Source organism: Balaenoptera acutorostrata, chromosome 6 (genome assembly GCF_949987535.1).
Source record: "Balaenoptera acutorostrata chromosome 6, mBalAcu1.1, whole genome shotgun sequence".
In the NCBI taxonomy this organism is placed as follows: domain Eukaryota; kingdom Metazoa; phylum Chordata; class Mammalia; order Artiodactyla; family Balaenopteridae; genus Balaenoptera; species Balaenoptera acutorostrata.
Window position 1 is genome coordinate 19,817,231 of NC_080069.1, and position 20,209 is coordinate 19,837,439.

Consider the following 20,209-nt stretch of genomic DNA (forward strand, 5'->3'; position numbering starts at 1 on the left):
AATGTACTAACTGTGAAGTCACAAAGTCGTGAGGTCCAGGTGTAGGTGTCTCTGCCGACGAATGAATACTTATTGGCAAAGAGTTCGGACAGCTAGTCAGAGGCTTCACTTGGCCCCAGCCAGTGTTGTTAGGTACAAAAGTTCAAGTTTCATTTTTTCAAATCCAATCCAGATCGATGTTGCAGAGCTATTTCTCTCCAGCACTATGTAAATGACTTCCATCGTGGTGATCTGTTGGAGAACCACAAGACCTCAGTCCCCAACACTGCTCAGGGCTCCCCAAGGATTCTTTTCTACCAAGTTCCCTTCCCTGTGGCCCATCCAGCCTACCCTACGCCCTGCCCAGGGCTCCTGCCACAGACTTGTCCACATGTGTGAACTCACACCACATTGTCCTGACTGTATGCTTGAGGATCGGCCTCTGAAACCCAAAAAAAGTGGCAGGCACAATTACTCAAGATAAAAGCAAGACAGAGATCCAAGAGGCAGAGGCTGGGAGGGAGGAAAAAAGGGAGAAAGAAGGTGCATTTATAGGCACAAGTGTCTGGCCTTCCCAGCTTCTGAGTTCCTTCAGTCGGCTCCTGCAATGTCTCGGCTCTGCTGGGGAAGGCTTCCCTGTGGGTTAGAGTCTTAAAACTGGATATCTTTTAACCAAGTGGTACCTGCATGCCAGGCTGCAGGCACTAATGTGTTGGGAAAAGAAAATGTATTTCCTTTTTAAAAATTACAAATTAGTATATAATATTATACTACATATATCAATATATCATAACATATATTTGCTCAAATGATGTTCAAGTTTGGGGCCATGTGGTTTTCAAAAGTATACAGATATAAATCATCCTATCTTTTTATTTTATTCCCATAAGCCTAGATTTGATTTGATAGTTTGAGACAGAGATGGACAAATTTTTTAAATTATTTAGTACCTGGCATTTTATTTTTCGCCAACTTTTTACTATGGGAAAATTTCAAGCACATAGAGAAGGGGAGCCCATCGTCCAACTCCCCCCATCCACCCCTGAAATCCCATAACTGCTAACATTTTGTCATATCAGCTTTATGTGTACATACTGTTTTTGCTGAATTATTTAAAAACAAGTTTAAGGTATCAAGACATTCCACTCTTCAATAGTTCAGCAGGCATCTCCTAAAAATAAGGTCATTCTAGACAAGTAGTGTGCTATTATCACACCTAATAACACGAACAATAATTCTACAATATCATTCAATACACCATCATGTTGAAACATCCTCCAAATTCTTTAATGCTGGTTAGTTGACCCAGGAGTTGATCAGGGTCCATGTTTGTTATGAATGGTGCTTCTTTTTAGCTGTTTTTGTACTAGAACCATTTCCATTCTTTCTCTGGCACTGACTTTTTTGAGGAGACCACGCCAATTGATACAGAATGCCCTGCTCTCTGGACGTGTCTGATCGTTCCTCCCTGGCGTCATCTACCCTGCTGTTTAAGCCCTTCTTTCCCGTAAACCGGAAGTGAAGGTCACAGGCTTGACCTCTGACTGCATTTTAGCATTTTTAGCAAGAACACAGCATTGGTGATGTGTGCTGGATTCTGGATCCCATAATATCAGGTTGATCCAGTATGAGCAATGCTAAGTTTGATCCCTCCTTGAGCCCCTGACAGCCAGATGTCTCCATTAAAACAGAGAACGTTCGTCCTTTTCCAGTTACCATTGTGTGCTTCACCAATTCTCCACACTTTCACTGTGCTGTGCATGAATTCACCTGGTTCATCTCAATTATTTCAGCAAGAGGTGAACAATGGGAACTTCCTAATTCTCCCATTCCTTCTACATTTATGAGCCACCATTCCTCTGTAAAGAGCTGTCGCTGCAGAGGGGGAGATTTTTATTCAACAGACTCAGGGAGAGCTGGTTCTCTCCAGAGAAGTTATGAGAGAATATGATTTCTAGAGGCTGTGTGAGGGCACAGAGGGCCCTCCAGTCAGGGCCCAGTGACTGAGCTTTAGGGCCCATGGAGCGGGGAGCAAGCAGGGGTGCACAGTGGGCCAGCCAGAGGACTGTGTTTGGAGAGAGCTGCTCAGGGTGGGGAATCTTTGGGAAAAAGGAGTCTTACCAAAAGAGGAGTTTCAGGAATCCTCTGGTCTCCCTTGGGACATTTACAGTAAAGAGTCCCACTGTTTTTCAGCCTTCTGGAGTCCAGGTCCTGAGGCTGCTTTTGGAGGCATCACTAGACCTCAAGGTTGCCCTAGTAATGTCTGGATTTCAGATTTTGTCCAGTGAATGAAGACATGGGCACCAATCAAAACAAACTTCAGCCAGTAACCTAGTAGTGCATTTTTCGTAGTGTGAAGCAACTAAATGAACAGATTTGTTGATGAACTAACTGACTGTTTTGGTCACGTGTAAGCACAGTGGCCAGTACCCTGTCTGGTTACCCTGGCCACGGTGAGTGGCTGAAGATGCATAGTCTCTCCTCTCCTTTTCCTGACTTGGTGCTGTAGGAGTGGAAAGATTAAGGAACCTTAATTATAAGGGTCCCCTTATAATTTGGGGCAGAAATGGCTTCTCAGAGCTTGCACAAGACACCCTGAGCCAGTTGGGAAGGCTACCATACTGGAGAGGTCTCACAGCGGTGCAGGTAGAGTACAGTAGATTAAGTGGTAACAAGGACAGGGCAGCACCAGCCCTCCACTGAGCCCCAGAGGTCAGCCAGAGCTCTGCAGTACCGTCCACCGCCCCACCCCGCTTTTTGTCCAGGGCTGGGTTTTCTCAACAGGGAACAACTGAGAAGGCCAGCAAAAGCGCTGGCAACTTGCACTCTGTCGTCTATGACTCTCAGGGCTCAATCCCACCCCTAATAAGCATTTGCTCCCAGCTCTAGGGGAAGGATGCTTGGGGCTCTTCCTCTGGAGGCAAGAGGGCAAATCACAAGACAGGTAACTGAGGGAGACTTTCCCCAAGATTCCCCAACTTGCTCCAGGGACCCCTGCAGTCCCTGTCTGGTCTGCCCAGGAATGCACAGCCTTGCTTTGGATAGCAGGCCTTCTGGTTCCTTTTTCTTGCCTCTCTCCTTTTCCTCCTCCCCCGTTCTCTTTCTTTCTCCCTCCCGCTAGAAGCTTCCAGGGTCGGTTGCTGTGTTCACTTACTCAGGACCTTCCCTTTCCGTGTCCAATAGATTTGGTAGTCCCCTCCCTCGGAATTCTTCTTTCGGAAGCTCCTCGCATAGATTATCTCATTTATCCACACAAAAGGGGCGAATCCCTGAGGAGTGCCACGGAAGATCCACGAGCTCTTGTGTCCAGGGCGGGTCCGGGGATTCGGAGCGTGTGTGCCCCCCGGGGAACAGCCTCTGCGCTGGAGGCCCAGAGCACGAGAGGGAGGTGGAAGGCGCCGTATCCAAACTAAAATGTTGCCAGATGTTACCCCTCAAGTTGGTGGTCAGTCAATTCCAACCAAAAATGATCATGATCGCGACAATTATGATCATGATAACAATAATGTGCCAAACCCTCGCCCTCAGTGCGCCCTGCCCAAGTCCTGCCCCGGCCCCGGTTTGGATCTGCCGGCTGGGTCCTGAGCCCCTGCAGGGTCGGCAGCCAGGAGCTCAGGAGGAGCGCAGGATCTGAAGGCCGTTCTGGGGCAGAGGCGGAGGGGCAGGCCAAGCCCAGGGGGACTGCGGAGGGAGGCGGGAGGCCATGGGAGAATGTCTAGGACCCACCAGGGAGGGCCTCGAATGTGGGGGCAGGCAAGGGAGGCAGGAAGACCGGGGCGGGAGTTCGGGGGCGGGAGTCCGGGAGCAGGACGAAGGGGTTTGGGGGCTGGTGCGGGCGTGGAGTGCGGGGGATGCTGGGGCGGAGGGGAGGTTGGGGTGGGGGGGGGGGAAGGAGGGACGCGGAGATGGGGGCGCGGCGCTGAGGGAAGGGGTATGAAGGTGGCGGGGGACAAAGAAGTGAGGGCAGAGGGCCGGGAGATGGGGGAGGGGGCAAAGGTTAGATGGGTGGGCGGGGAGATGCCGGGAGGCCGGGGGATGGAGCAGGGTGAGGGGAGGTGGGGAACGAGGCCAGGGGAGGAGGGGGCGTGGGGGGGGGGTGTGGGTACCGGGCCGGGGCTCGGGGAGGTGGAGGTGGGGCCCGGGATGTGGGCGTGGGGCGGCAGGGCGGGGAGGCGGAGCTCGGGCCCCTCCCCGGCGGGCCGCTGGAAAAGTTTGCGCCCTGGCTGGCGGGGACAGAGGCAGAAGAAGCTGGTCTGGGAGACACGCGACAGGAAACCGGCGCCAAGCGCGGCGGCAGGACGAACCGGAGCGAGACTCTCCGGCCCGGGAACGTGCCGCGACTCCCGAGCCCCAGGACTATCCCGGCGTCCCAGCCCAGCTCGCATCTGAGCGGAGGAAGGGGTGTCAGGATGCCGGTGGCCCAAGTGCCCTTCCCAGACGGAGGTGAGCCGACACGGCCGAAGGCCCGGGGCACCCGGGGTGGGTGGGGGCAGCCGGGTCCACTTTTCTCACAAATTTCCAGCCAGTCCTCGGCGCGACGGTGACCTGGGTGGGCGAGCACATTACATCAGCATCACCCCCTCCACACAGGTCATCCATTCTGGTGACTGAGCCGAGGCGGGGTGGGGGAGGGGATGGTTCCTTTTTAAGTACAATTGGAGCTTTTAAATGCCGAAGGAAAGAGTAGTGACTCTTCACATAGACGATCCGTCAGTCGCTTTCCTGGGACAATTAAAAAGTTAGGCTCCCGCCCAGGATGAGGACCTGGGAACTCTGGAAGCGTGTGTATATGTGCTTGTTCTCTTGGGGAAATTTTTCTATTTAATTTTATTCGCCACAAAATTCCAGTTTTCCTTCTATTTCTCAAACAAGGCAGTCAGGGCTGTCAGAATCAGGGGGCTGGAAGAAAAAGTTCCTACCGTGCAATAATGAGGTTCCCAGGGAAGATCAGTATGTTACATTCATAACAGAGAAAGCTGGGGAAGGTCCTTCTTTGGCCTGGTGCAGGAAAGTGCTAACTTTGCCACTTTTAACCCTCCAGTCTCCAAATGGTTCTCTCTCCCTCTCTCCCGATCCGTCTCCTTCTTACTTTCTCTCTCCTCCTGACATTGGACACTCCCAAGGACATATTACTTTGTGGTGTTTTTGTATTTAGAGGTAAGAGAGGGACTTCTTGTTGGATTTTTAAAGTGAACATGCTTTACTTTGAAAATGAAGAAAGGTAGCAGCATGAACTGAGTCTGGCTCTTCTGGAGCTCTGGGTACTTCCAGAATTAGGCATCTTTTTCAAGTCTGGAGTTAGAAGTTGCAGACCTTGTATATAATCACATGTTCATAATTTATCTTTTCAACATTTATTTCTTCATTGATGAAAATCTTGCGGGCATGGTTAAGAAAAACATAATTCCTAGAAAGTATGAGGGCAGGATTATGGTCTGTGGGTATATGAGTAACAAGGATGGCCAAGCCTGTTGCTGGTTGTAGGTGGTGGTTCTGGTGTGTGTATGTGTGTGGGATGTGGTATGGTGTGGTGTGTGTGTGTGTGTGGTACTCAAGGAGTTGTGGAATTATCCACATTTGTACAAGTTCTCAATTGATGCAGAGCTCAGTGCCAGTATGAATAATTTTGTTGCCGGAGGGGAATCACACACTGGATGTTCTCCGTCAGCAAACACTCACTTAGGGCCTGCTTGTCCAGGCGCTCTTGTTGCCTGACACCAGAGATCTGAAGCACAAAGTCAGCCCTTAAGATATAGACAAAATGATTCCTCAACCAGTTTTCATCTCTGAAAATGCTGCTTTCCTCTTTACATTTGAGAATTTCATTAAAGGCATGACTCTCCTAATTTTCTACCATATGTGGATACTGAAACTCCCATTTCCTGTACAAGGAGCCTTACCTATTGGCCTCATGAATTTATTTCTCAAAATTTATGAACTGATTTTTCCCTGTCTGGAAATAATGACACTAATTTGATTCCATGGTATCTCTTCCACCTCCTAAAAATGTTTCAGGACCTACAGTGTATGCATATATTTTTGTTGCAAAGACATGGGGATTTGAGCATACCATAATCTCGAAACATTTGGGGTTGCCCAGTTGGAGAAACCCTTTTTTTCTGCCAGGACTTGGAACTATGGCTCTGGTGCTGCCACAGCTGGCAAGGCAGCCTCTGGCAGTCTGTTACGTTGGCCAGTTAGCCAAGACTGCTGTGCCCTGGGCTACACGAGCCTTTCTGTTTCCTCACATTTGGCTTCGTGATTCTTTTCTTATCAGCTTCAGAGCCATTTCATATTATTCCTTTGCCATACATTTTCTGTAAAATTAATTAATTGCCTTAAGAGATATTCCATGAACTTTTGCAGATAATATGATATACTGAGCAGAATCCTGTCTAGTTTTAGTTAATAATACTTTTAAGTTGTTGTTACAGTTACTAGGCATAAAGTTGCCTTTTCTTCTCTTTTGTTTTCATTCTATTTTTGAGGAATTACAGCTGCATCTATAAGAGGCCAGGCAATAGGCCAGTCAGGTAAATCAGTGACAAGGTTGTTCCAAGGAGAGCGTGGTACCGATTGGGTGGCTCTAACGTCCGATCCGCACCGTGAGCTGGAGTGAGAGACCTGAGTCAGTTGACTAGGCTCTTTGGTCTTGAAGATGCCGCTCCATTTCCTCGGGGTCAGAGTTTTCCATATATTTCAGTCAAGCCCTCACATTAGCATTCCAGCATTTTGCTATCAGTTCCAAGCATGGTGGTGACACTCTTGTCACTATCTAGGTGAGGAACACATGGAAAGGTGACAGTCTCCGGAAGAGCTTATCCCTAATGTGGTGCACTGGAATCCAATGACACAGGCATCCAGCCCAGCGCAGCCTCTTCCAAGCTGTGCTACAAAGGACACTGAGCCCACACACCCAACCCCCCCAGACTCAGTTTCCTCCTATGTACATTTGGAAGGCAGATGCTGTAGTGGGGATCAGACATGGTACCTGCAATGTGCAACGTGCGGTACATGTGCAGTGTCACCAAGTAAGAGCACTGCTGTGGGAAAGGATGACAGGGACCCCACAGTTAGGACTTCCTGGGCAGAATACCTCTTATTTGCATATGCCTGGAGGAGCTCATTTCCACACACTTTCATTCGTCCTGTGGCAGTCTTGGTAGGAATTCAATCCTGTGCCCTTCTTTAGAACAAGCACAGAAGAGAAAGTTTGACAAGCCTGGTTGAAAAGCAATGAAGGTAAAGACCTTTTGCATCTAAAGCAGTTGCCCTCCGATCCACGAGCCAGGATGCCCAGGAGAGCGTGCATGGAGGCAGATGCTCGAGCTGCACCAGGTCCTGGGTACAACCTGCATTCCTGGGGCTCCCTGGACTGCCCCCAGATCTGTGTTAGCATCCGAGCCTTGTTTACCAGGAGAAAGAGCTATAGAGAAGCCACTGAAAAGCAGGAAACCTGATCAGGGACCAACTCACTTCCACACTCCAGAGAAGAAAGGGGAAGGTGTGGAATCCTGACGTGGTTCATCTGTAACAGCCGTTTTCTCACTGGGAGCTACTCTAATGGGCACAGAGCAACTCGCAGGCGTGCAAGACTGAGTGTGTGAAGCCTCTTGCTATGAACTATCTCTGAAAGCAGAGTGAGGTCACCTAAGAAGCTCGGAGTGAGGGGAAATACTCATTAGCAAAGGAATTTTGCTGGGGCCATGAAATGGCCAACTCATTATTTCCTTTCTAAATTCTTCTAAACAAAAAAAACAAAAAAGAAAACTTGCTTTCCAAGAAATTTGGCTTGTTGGCAAATGCTTCTTGTTTTAATTCAGTTTGGGGGATGAACTGGGAGAACATGCCTTTAAAAATACAGCGCCCTGCATCCGACCAGGAAAAATAAATTTCTCACTATCTTATTGTGTGTGTGTGTGCGCTTTTTTGTTTGTTCGTTTGGGGGTTTTTTTTTTGGCCATTACAGAGAGAAAGAGACAGACCCCAGATTGTGGAAATATTTTCCTTTGTTTTTTTCCTTTTCCTTCTTTTTACAGTTTGTTTATTTTTCAAATTGACATGTGAAAGTGAATCGCTAGCACAGAAAGCACATCTGGAATCCATCGGCCCCTGCCGGGCTCACCCCTCCCTGCAGATGCTCCAACTTGGAATGGAGGGAAGAGGTGTGGGGTGACACACCTCTGAACCACCTTCTAGAAAGTGTCGTATTCCTTCTCCGCAAAAAGAAAAAGGCTCGGCGTTGAAATGCCTTGAGGTAGACTTGAAGACCCCAACTGAATGAGGTCGAAGTGAAAACTCTTAGGTGTAGCGGGTCTCTGTTGAGTAGATGTACGGGAAGCTCAGGTGTGGGCAGTGTACTTCAGGGGATGGGGCTGTGGGGGTCTGGGCCACCTGAGCACAGTCTGAGAGTGAGAACTCTGCCTGTGGACATAAGCAAGGCACAGCTCTGTTGGAATCTGGGTTTGTTGGAACACCACTGCCCATAAGCCGGAGCATCTCTGTCCTGAGTATCTTCTGTCACATGCCTGGCTTTCTGAATGTGTACACGACTAGCCAGCACCCAGCCACACTTCTCAGCATCAGGCTGTACTTTTAAGTATTCAGGTGGAAATTAAGCAGTGATCAACCTTTTACAATGGAAAGGCAGATGCTGGTCACTGCCAGCCCCAGACACCTATCTTTTAAAATAAAACAAAACGTGAGCATTTGTAGTGCGTAACTCTCACCCTCTATGGGGACTTCTCCAGCTCCCCACAAATACCATTCGTAGGACCACGGACTGAGACTCATAAGCCTCTGCAGGGACCCTCCCATCAAAGCCCAACCTAGACATCAGTGCTAGGAAATCCACGGTACTCCTTGGAAACAGAGGCACGTGCTCGCCACAAGGTCAGCCTAGCAACACTGCTAAGGACAACAACACTTGGAAACCACTCCGTGTCCACAACCAGGAATGAATGGAGGCTGTTGCATCCATCCACACAGTGGGAGCAATGGGAAGGAATTACCGGCATCTCCATGCATGACTCACAAGAGCATCATGAGAGGACGATGCCAGGCACGCTGTATATCGTATGGCTCCATTTATATGAAGGTCAGACACAGGCTAAATTACTCTAGGGGACGAGGTGTCCAGAGAGTGGTACTATCTGGGAGTGGCTAGTGATTAGAAGAGGCCATGAGGGATAGGATAGGCTGGTCTCCCAGGAGCCCTGGTGCCCCCAGTGCCCAGCACCCCTGCAGTGACCAGCAGCAGCAGGACGGATGAGCCAGGGAGGGCCGATGCCCCGCCTCACTATGAGCAGGACCTGGGAGGGGCAGAGCGTTTTTCCGGCAAACTCGGAGTCTGTGCTGCGCCCCTCGGGATGGAGGCCCGAACTCGCCTGTGAGATGGTTTTGACTATGCACGGTGGTGTTCAGATGCATCCAAAATCAATCTGATCTTTAGCCCAGCACTTAACTCTCAGATGGGGTCTGCTTTCTAATGTTGACAATCCAAAGAAAATAAGCTTTTAGATTCCAAAGAGAGATGGATATCTTCCAGTTACGCAAAATGCGGAGGGAGATTCACATTTAACAGAAGAGGTTCTGAAAAAATGTGCTCCTTGAGCGATAAATATTTAATTAAGGGAAGCTATAAATCAAGAATTAATGGGAAAATATGTTCGCCCTCAAGATTCATGGTTTGGATGGGTTTCTGGCACATGTTAGACAATTTTTGTTTTGGTTATTTTCTTGCTGGTTATCAGTTTTTATTGTTTCCTTTTGTTTCCTCTACTCAATTTTATCAAAACTCTACATATTCAGGAAAAAAAAAAGTTGATGTGAGTCTGCAAAGCCTGTGGTGTATTTCCTCTGCCCTTTATTTCCAAGAGAAGTCCAGATCCAGCAGTTTTAAAGGGACTCACTTCCCTGCTATCCGTATTATACAGCCTAGTCGGAGGGGTGGAGACTGTCCAAGAGGCATTCAAATGCCGTGGAGTTATCATGGGGGAAACTAAGGCACAGGAGACAAACTTTGGACACACTCTGGTTTCAAAAGCCTTTCAGTTGCAGATGCCTAGAGCCCTTTCACCCCAGTGTGAGTGGGAATTCCTGTACAATTCATGTTCCTGTCCTTTTAGGTGATATTAGTATGTTTTTTATCATTCAGACTGCTCTGGTGCTGAGTCAGTTACCATCATAAACCCTCTTGTTATGCTTGCCAATATCAGGTCCTGGGAGAGAAACCCCTGATGGGAAAGCAGATGTCTCAGAGGCATTTGAGGCAAACCCGACACGATGGTGTCATGGACAGAGGGGCGGCCACTTGGACGTGGCAGCAGGGGGTCTGGCATGGGGGGAGTTGCGTGTGTAGGGCCCTCGGGCCAGCCACGTGACCCCATTGCCGTCGGGGAAATAGCTGCTCTCAGGATGCTGCCGCCTTGTGGCTCTTGGTGGAGCGGCACATGCGTTCCTCTTCCCTGCCTTTGTGCCACGCCTTCTCCATGAATGAGGTCACACGTGGTGCAGTGGCGGTGCGTCTGTGTGGGGATGCCGAGTACTCTCTCAGGGGTTGTGCTCTGGGGTGGCAAGTGGTGGGAAGATAACCAGGCGGTTAAGTTCTCCTGTGCCTGGTTTCCTATGACAGCCGGGAAGGGTCAGCAAAGAGGGAGCGTGGATTCTCCATTCGCCGCCCACAGATGAGAGTACTTAGATGGGCAGTAATAAAGGGCACACACGTTTACTGGGCACCATTAATATACATGGTGCTGTGAGAGGAGAGATGCTGCGATCTTCACGGCGTCGGCATGAGGATTAAATAAGGGGCTCCAGGGAAATTGCTCTGAGAGTGTCAGCTGCTGCTCCTATTTCTACTCTTAAAAAGACAGCTTGCAATTTGTTTTAAAAAGTGGTGTGCAAGAGCAGGATGATTCCAGAAAATGTTACAGAGCAGGTAGAATTTGACTTGGGCTTGAAGGACGGACACGATTTAAATAAAAATGGAAGAGGGGCAAGAGGGAGGAGGGGAGCTGCCCACGAGCTGAGCCCCACCTCTGCCTCTGTCTCTGGGAGACCTGCAGGCCAGGCCCCTTGTCCTTCCCATGCCCAGACCAAGCAGGTGGGCACCGGGGCTGGGTGGGGAGCCCTGCCTCCCTCCTGCCCGAGGCAGCAAGGTGCCTCTGGCTCAGGCGACACAGCCCCAGGGTCCGATGCTGCCTCCAAGGGCTCATCAACGATGGGGGAGACTCGGCAGGCGCCCCCCACCCCAGTACTTCATTGTTAGCCTAGCCTCAGAACCTGCCTGCTTTTCCTTTTTGAAGTTAGAAGAGGTTTCTGCCAACATTTGGCAGTCAAGGTGACCCCCCAGTCCTTCGTGACCTCAGACCCAGCTCAGATGCCAGGGGCCCACGTGGTTTCCAGAACGAGCCGCACATCGAAGCTCCAGGACACTGGAAGAAGTCTCTGCAAAGAAGCAGCAGGGCCATCTCTGCCCGATGTCAGAAAACTGGAGTCCCCCAAATTAAGGGAGGGGAGGTTTGATAATGTCCTCAGGGCGCTGGGACCAGCACCCGAGTGGCAGGAAAGCATCTACCTGGAGAGTCCCGTGGGCGGTGAGCCCTGTTTGGAGCCTCCTCTGCTTCTCACTGACAGAGCAGCTACCAACACTGAGCCCCAGGATCCTCCTGGCCACTGAGGCCCTCTATGGGAATGAGCTCAGCGGGTGGATGAGGCCTTCAGATTCGGTCACACCCCAAAATGCAGAGCCCCGTTTCATTGGAGAGGGGTCCATGTGCCACTGAACCAAACTGAGGGTCGTGACTTAAATGTTATAAAAGTTAAAAAAAAACTTCACACAGTCGGCTGTTGTAAATTAACCTCGTTGGATCTTAATTCTATATTTAAATGCTCAAATAATTTTAATTTAGAATAAGTGAGTTTAGTGAAATCCATTTCTGCCTCGGTAGTTGGGTCTGCTTCACTGTGGACATCACAGGAGGCCGATGGATAAAGCCACAGGTGGGGTGGAGTGCATCCAAGGTCCAGTGGGGGAAGGACCATCGGAAGTCTGGCTCTTGTGTTCTCCACCCCGCCCTCTCACTAGTGCTCCCAGGGTGGTTTCTTTCAGTTCACATACACCGATTTAGTTTTGGCAGTTTAAACAGCTAGAGCTAAACTCTGAATTTTAAGCCAAACTCAAAAATCCACTTGGTTGTCCTCTGTTTTCTTCCTTTAGTCTCAGTAGCTGTTGCTTCCACTTTTACAGGTTTGTATTTCTTCCTCCCCTGGCTCCACGCTCAGCTGCTCGCTAGGGGAGTGGCCATGTGGGCCGTGCGTGGCCTGTGCTGTTCTTCCTTTGGTGGCCAGGTGGTCGGTTTCCGAGATCTCCGCTGGGCAGACCTGGGGGCCGTCTAGACTCAATTTCTGGCCCTGGCCCTGCTACCCGGGGATCCCATCCAGGAAGTGTGAGTACTTCCCTCAATGTTGCTCCAAAACCCACCAAGGACGTTTCAGAAATCGGATGGGCATTATTCCAGATTCTATTCTATTTTTTGGACCTGGCATAATACTGTTTCTCTCTCAGTAACTGGGAATAAGGGTTCACCAGCCCCTGTGCAGTAGATGAGTATGAACTAGTTAGCGTTCCTAAGTGCCTTGAGATTTCCAGATGGAAGTATTACCTGGGTCTGTGTGTAATGGTGACGTGACTGAACGATGGTGGTGCTCATGCACCGAATTTCCCTCCTCAACAACTGCAGACACAGAATTGCTCCCTTTGGTCTCCATGGTCACTTAGGATCTTGACCTGTGTTAAAGGCCCTCTCTGGGCCCATGCAGACCAGCCGTCCAAACGCTTCAACATTTTTCGTGCCTTTCCCCAACTTTATTGTTGCCGTTGATCTTAGGTGCTGTTACTTTATCACTGGGCGCCCCCTCCTTTTATCTTTTTGCAGGAGCCTATTCTCAACACCCTAGCTGGGGTCTGGCTTGGATCACTATTGCAGCCTGAGCCGCAGGCTTTCTTTGCCCGGGAAATGGACGTTCCCAGGGCGCCCTCTGGTGGATTCTGGAGCTAACCGATCGTGACTTCCAAGTGATGGCGACGGTTCTCACGCTGCACCCCAGACCCTACACCTCCAACGAGACGCTGCACAAACATTACAGCTATGTAGGCAAGTTGAAGGACAGGCTGAAGGACGCCCCCGAGGGCAGCGCGCTCACCACCATTGTTTTCTTGATCATCTGCAGCTTCATTGTCTTGGAGAACCTGATGGTTTTGATCGCCATCTGGAAAAACAATAAATTTCACAACCGCATGTACTTTTTCATTGGCAACCTGGCTCTCTGCGACCTGCTGGCCGGCATAGCCTACAAGGTCAACATTCTGATGTCGGGCAAGAGGACACTGAGCCTGTCTCTGACCGTCTGGTTCCTACGGGAAGGCAGCATGTTCGTGGCCCTCGGGGCGTCCACCTGTAGCCTACTGGCCATTGCTATCGAGCGGCACCTGACCATGATCAAAATGAGACCATACGATGCCAACAAGAAGCACCGCGTCTTTCTCCTGATCGGGATGTGCTGGCTCATCGCGTTCTCGCTGGGCGCCTTACCCATCCTGGGCTGGAACTGCCTGCACGACCTCCCTGACTGTTCCACCATCCTGCCCCTCTACTCCAAGAAGTACATCGCGTTCTGCATCAGCATCTTCACGGCCATCCTGGTGACCATCGTGATCCTGTACACACGCATCTACTTCCTGGTGAAGTCCAGCAGCCGCAGGGTGGCCAGCCCTCACAACTCAGAGCGGTCCATGGCCCTGCTGCGGACTGTGGTGATCGTGGTGAGCGTCTTCATCGCCTGCTGGTCCCCACTCTTCATCCTCTTCCTCGTGGATGTGGCCTGCAAGGTGAAGGAGTGTGCCATCCTCTTCAAGGCCCAGTGGTTCATTGTGCTGGCCGTGCTCAACTCCGCCATGAACCCCGTCATCTACACGCTGGCCAGCAAGGAGATGCGGCGGGCCTTCTTCCGGCTGGTCTGCACCTGCCTGGTCAGGGGCCAGGGTGCCCGCTCCTCACCCATCCAGCCTGCTCTCGACCCAAGCAGAAGCAAATCCAGCGGCAGCAATAACAGCAGCCCCTCCCCAAAGAGCAAGGAAGACCTCCCCCAGATAACCGCCTCGCCCTGCATAACAGACAGAAACAAAACCCTGCAGAATGGGATCCTCTGCAAGTGAGGGCGCCGGGCTCCAGGAACGTGGGGTCCTCGCATCTCTGTGGAACGAGCGGCAACTAGCCCTGCAGCCACGTTCTTATTGATTGCACGCCTCACCCATGGGGGCTATTCCAGAGCTGGGACTCAGGAAACCTATTCTGCCAACAGCCTGCCTGGTGTGGACGTCTCTTAAGGAGGGAACCCAAGGAATTGCCAACCCATTTCAGTGTAGACAGCGTGCCTTGTCCGTTTAGGCTCCAGGGTCTTCCAAATGTACCAAGCTGTCGATGTCATCAGTCGCCTTACCCTGAGTCCCACCGACCACTGTCTGCTGTGCCTAGAGAGGGAAGGTCGTGGACCACACAGTGTACAATGTGTCTCCCAGAACATCAGGATGATGTTTGGTAACTTTACACTACACTCTGTGCACAGGATAGATGCCGTACGTTCGTCATTTCTGTGTTACAGAGCACTTGCGTTTCATATGTCTGCCATTGGTACACGCAGAAGCTGCAGTACGTGATACTGTTACGTAACAGGGAGTACAGGTATATTCTGACTGAAGCACCAGGTATGAGGATATGGCTGGGAACTAGGTGGACACACTGGTTCCAGTCTCCTCAGACTGACATGAAGTCTCACGTTAAGCAGGTTTTGAAAGCCCAAATCCCCCCAAAGGGCTTGTCCGAGGCTGGTCTCAGATGTGTGGGTCTGACTCCAAACTGTCCTGAGACATACACTTGACAGCGTCTGGAGTATCCTGGTGACAATGAGCAAGTTCTGTGGGCGTACATCCCCCAAGGGGACCCCTGCTTCTCTTCTGTCATTTGTCCCTGCAGAGTCTTAAGCACATCTAAAAGCCACATTAGCCAAATTATGTGATTGTTTGAGGTTTCTCCAAATCACAGAAAAGCCAGCCAACGTATTCCAGGAGCTGTGCCCCAGACCAACCAAGAAAAGAACTCACAAGGGAGAAGCAGAGGACAGACCCCTGGCTCATTTCACCTTTCCAATGTAATGGGGAGTTTCTATTGAATTCGGAGAGGTTTACAAGGCAGCACTGTGATCCTATGTTGAGTTTGAATCTGTATCAGAAAGCACCAAGTCAACAACGCCCTGTGTTGTCACAGCTGAACAGCTGGGGCCGTCAGCAGCCTCATGGATTCCTGAAAGCTGACCCTGACCATGACTATTAGAGCAGTTTAATTGTGATCTGGCAGCTTGTGCTTTCTTCAAAGAAATATAGCAATACTGTAATCTTCCTTTTCAACACAGGTTGACCCTGTATCACTGTTTACCTTAAGAAGCAATTACTTAGAAGGTATTTTTGTACACAGTCATCCCCAGTGATTCTTCATGCAGTACAAATGGGTGAAAAATACACAAATTTGCAGAGCTGTCATAAGCATATAGTTGATGTATTGAGTTCTTTGTTAAAAAAAAAAAAAAAAGCAACCTTTAAAAGGATTCTTTCTTGGGTAAGTCTCACATCAGAACCCCCTGAAGTTTTTAGGTTCAGTGGGAATTTTGCCTGAGTAAAGACTAAAAGAGTAGTCTTAATACATGAGTAACTTTTCAAAGAGAAAGGGACTCCTCTTTGTTATATGATGCCAGTTCCTCTTTATTAAGGAAGATTTCTGTGGGTCCTGGGTGATCATGTACCGACCAACATCTTTCTTAATTTTTGGTACTGATGAGATAAATCCTATTTGTAAGGAGATGTTCATCGGTGGCACTTTTGTTGTCCTCATTACGTCACTGAAAAGGAGCTGATTCTCTTGTCAAATAGCATGAGAAAACCCAGGGCATTTCTGGAAAAGTTAAGCATTAAGATACTGGGATAAGAAAACAACAACAACAAAATTGCCTCAGAGAGCCAAAATATTGAGTATTGCATTTTACCTTAGGTAGTGAAATGACTTAACAAATTTATATGTTAGTTCTCAGTTGCTTGGGGGCCCCAGATGTCTGGCACTAATATGAATAACACTATAACCTCAACTTTTTTTTGAGGTAGTGCAAAACTTTCAATCAATCTGAATGAAAAATACTCCAAAAAAGTAATTGTGTTTATTTGATATATGCAAAAAGTAATCAAATTTAGTACCGATGTGTACATTCCTAACTAGCTAGCTGGAGATCATTTAGAAGTTGAGTGTGTCAAAGCCACAGAGAACCTGTGCATTAGATCTCGTTAAATTAGTAACCTTTACTGCGTCCCATGTATGTTTGTTAAAAAAATAAATAAAACCGAAAGCCTTTGTATAAACTCATTCTTGGGAGTCCATGTGAGGGGCTGTGTACACTGGGGCTGCCCCTGGTGATGTGCAAAGTGGCAGTGTGACCTCTCACCTTGTGCCAGTGTTTCTCTAAGAATTAAAACACTCTGAGAATTCCAATAGCATTTCCCCTAGGCTTCCCACTAGCAGAGCTGGTGTTTTAGGAAACTTCAGCGTATTGGGTGCTTTTCCACCAATTTTGGTAGGTCAATAGGGAAGGAGGTCAATGGACTACCCTTTTGACAGGGGGAAAATTGTAAGGGTCATGGCAGCCAACGTACAGCTGAAAGAGATAGGACGATGGGTTCTGTTCCATTTGGTGTAATTGAAGCAACAGGAGAGACTAGATCAGAATTGACCCTTTCTCTAGCTTTCTCCAGCACAAGTGGTAAGTTTTCGCTTCTCCACCCTGCATTCTACCTAGAAGGAGACCAGTGTTTGGCATCACTAGTTGGTAGTGACATTCTGCCACCTTTGATACTGCCCAAGGCTGAATGGACAGAAGTTAACATAAATTGCAACAGGAATGCCTTTGCCAGGCCGCCATTTTCATCCCACACCTTTGGTGTCCCTGACGGGGTTCTGCTGTGATTGTATTTTAAGAGATCTCCTGGGGAATAATTGAGAATATCTGCTTTCTATGGAAAGGCTTCAAACTCCGCTCCTCTCCTTCATGAGGCAATACAAGATCCACCAACCAAATGAGAGACTTTTCACGATATTCTTTATTGCCCTCAGACTCACATTGACAGTTAACATCGGACTATTTAGAGAACGGTTGTTTCCACCCTTGACCCATGTTGCTTCTGCGCTGGTAAAGAGCCTTTCACAGAAATGTAACAAGGTGTACTCTATAGAACACTTCTAGTTAAATTACCAAGTCCATGATTTTAAATGTATCTACGAGTGCAAAACTTCCACACCCAAATGTTTTTAGTATCTAAGTCAAATATCAAAGGGTTTGCTACATAATCAGAAATGCACACACCACTATTCTGAAAATGAAGGCACATTTTCCAATAACCAGTGATAAGAAGTGCAGCATTGCCTAAGTGGGTGCGACAGCCTCTGCCCCCGGGCCACAGTGACGGCATCCAGGGACGACATGTGGCATCTCCAGTTGGCTGCCCTAGAAGCTCAGGGATGTACCCAGCATGGCAGCAGGGCTCACAACTGGAAGTCACATCATTTACTGAAGGAGTGAAGTGGATTCACTGAAACGTGAGGAGGGAACTTAAGCCAATTCTCTTTACCCGTTGTGTTATCAGATATCCCAAATGTTGGCCAAATAATTTAGGTTTTATTATTTTTCATAGAACAGAGATTAGAAAACTTGAAATTGGTTTTGTATTTCCACTCCTCAGAGATGTCCAAATACCGATTCTGTTCCAATATCAACGTAGAAAGTGGTAAATTGGCAATAAACCAGAGACCTTCACAGTCATTCTTTTTTGTTTCACAAAAGTTAACGGAAAACAAAACACAAAATTTTCAAATATTTATCAATATGTATAATTTGCCATCCAAATGCTTTTTAAAAAGTAATAAATATCTCATTATTACACATTAGATGTACACGGAGTTCTCTCCTAATCCTTGGATTTAAACATCAAATTTTAATTCTTATTTAGTTCCGGATACAAAGAAACATTCATGTACTTAACTTTACAATATTTATTCTGGACCAAGTTATATTCAAAAGTCAAATAAACAGAGACCATTCCACTTGCAACCAACATACAGTTGTTACAAAAAAGTTAATTCAGTGTTCAAAAATGGATTTGCCCATTGATTTCTGCTTTAGTTGTCACTTGATTTGTGGTTAGAAACTTTGGTTGTGGTAAAAATGTCCCAGACAAGTGGGAATTCATGACCTCAAACACCAGGGCCGCAGTGTGTGTCCCACATGCATATATTCCTGCCTACAGCATTTCAAGGTGAAACAACGAAAGAGAAACTTTACATTGCATGAGATTTCCTTTCTGGTGCCTTCTTCAATGAGAATGGCTCTTCCAGCCCTCGGGAGGGAGCCCTGTGTGTTTGGGCCCAGGGGAGTCGTTATTCTGGGCACCTGTGAATGCAGGAAGGAGGCGAGAACAGGCAGGAGCGGCCTCACCTCCACCTCCACCGTCCCTCCTAACACCGACCATTTTTCATGCATGAGGGGGTCCCGGACTCCTCCTGGGCCATCCACGCCTTGTCTGCCTGTTCTTACCCTCCCCATCCCGTCTGCAGCCTAGTTTGCAAAGCCTTCAGACTCGCCAGACCCACCCAGGAGTTCCACCCTCCAGGGTCCTAGTGAAGTTGGCCACACCAGCCATCAGGCCTGTCACACTCCCACACCCTTTGTGCGTTTATTTCCAACTGGACTATATCCTCAGGGAGACGGAACCTTTGCACACTCACAGGAGCCCAGAACAGTGCCTGCCTCACGTGAACTAACGTAAGATGAGGCCAGGAGAAAGCTGGTTAGAAAAGCCGAAAAGCAGTGCGGCTGTACCCAGGAAGACCACACTCGGCCCCCAAGCACGCCTGCCTGGACAGCCTCATCAACACCCACCCCTGCTTGTTTTTACATGCTACTGGATGAACAGGGGATGTAGGTCTGGACTTGCTGCCCCCTCCCTTCTTTTTTCTTTTTCTTCCTCTGTCTTCCCGTCCTCTCCTTTCCTGTCTTCCCTCATTGACTTCTCTTCCCTTGTGTCCCTTTGTCACTTTCCACAGTGGACCCCCTGTGGCCCTCTTGTCCTGTTCCTGCAGCATCCAGGACCCTCCTCCCTGTGTCTGCAAATGCCAGGACATGTCGGTCCCCAAACTCTCAACATTTGTATAACTTTCTAGTTGTCCTTGTTAGTTAAAATACCAAAACCCAGGGAGGAGTCCCGAGGTGCAAATTGCCCAGTCAACCTGCATGTGCACACATACAGACAGAGATGCACATCCGTTGTAATCAATGTAGATATATGCATGTGTATATATGTATATACATACAGACAGATGCACATCTGTCATAATCAGTAGGTATATGTATGTGTGTGTGTATATATGTATATATACATACACAATTGATATTCACAAGTCCTGGTATAAAGTTGCAATTTTTCTGGCTGCTATAAAATATGCCAGTTTTAAAACTGTTTGTTTGTTGCTTGCAAACTTATAAATATGTATAAACTCCATTATAAATAAATTGTGGCTGGCAGATGGCATTTTATCTGCCAGCAATGATTGCATGGAGTTATAAATGCTTATTAATCCTCCACTTTTAAACTCACAGCATGGACCCTGGGATCTATAACATGAAGTGGCATGAAAACATAATCATACATTAGAGGGGAAAAACCGTCAATGAGACAGGTAAGGGCTAGCAATTCACACCTGAGGATGGTTCTCAAAGTCAAGACTGCCTACCAGCTTCACCCGCAATTTATTAGAAATGCAAATTCTCTGGCCCCATCGAGAACTACTGAGTCAGGAACTCCGGGGAGGACCCCCGATGGCTCTGATGCCTGCCTTTCACCCCAAGTCTGATTATGAAGGCCTGTCTCTCTGCCAAAGGATTCCCCGGCTTGGTGTGCATAGGACTGGCCAGGACACTGGGGCTCGAAACAGCCTTCCACCAGTGCTGGGCTGTTTGGGTAAATGTCCAGCTCTCTCCCCACGCTGGTGGATTAGCTCTGAGGTACGTCCAGCCCTGCCGCCCTCAGTCCCCAGTGCAATTCGTTATCCACATCCTGGTGACTAGCCTGACCACG

The 20,209-nt window shown here is 48.7% G+C and overlaps 1 protein-coding gene across 2 annotated transcripts; it reads left to right on the forward strand.

Moving 5' to 3' along the window:
* Positions 1 to 4,177: 4,177 nt before the first annotated feature.
* S1PR3 (sphingosine-1-phosphate receptor 3) lies at positions 4,178 to 19,565 on the forward strand. Of its 2 annotated transcripts, XM_057548753.1 has the most exons (3): positions 4,178 to 4,422; positions 12,230 to 12,428; positions 12,918 to 19,565. In XM_057548753.1, the coding sequence occupies exon 3, from the start codon at positions 13,061 to 13,063 to the stop codon at positions 14,195 to 14,197; it is 1,137 nt and encodes a 378-aa protein (XP_057404736.1). In that variant the 5' UTR covers positions 4,178 to 4,422; positions 12,230 to 12,428; positions 12,918 to 13,060; the 3' UTR covers positions 14,198 to 19,565. The 2 variants fall into 2 exon arrangements, with proteins under 2 accessions (XP_057404736.1, XP_007193468.2); XM_007193406.3 differs by lacking the exon at positions 12,230 to 12,428.
* Positions 19,566 to 20,209: the final 644 nt, after the last annotated feature.

Bases quoted from the DNA above. Each gene is read 5' to 3' on its own strand.
- S1PR3 (XM_057548753.1), top strand. From the start codon at position 13,061: ATGGCGACGGTTCTCACGCTGCACCCCAGACCCTACACCTCCAACGAG.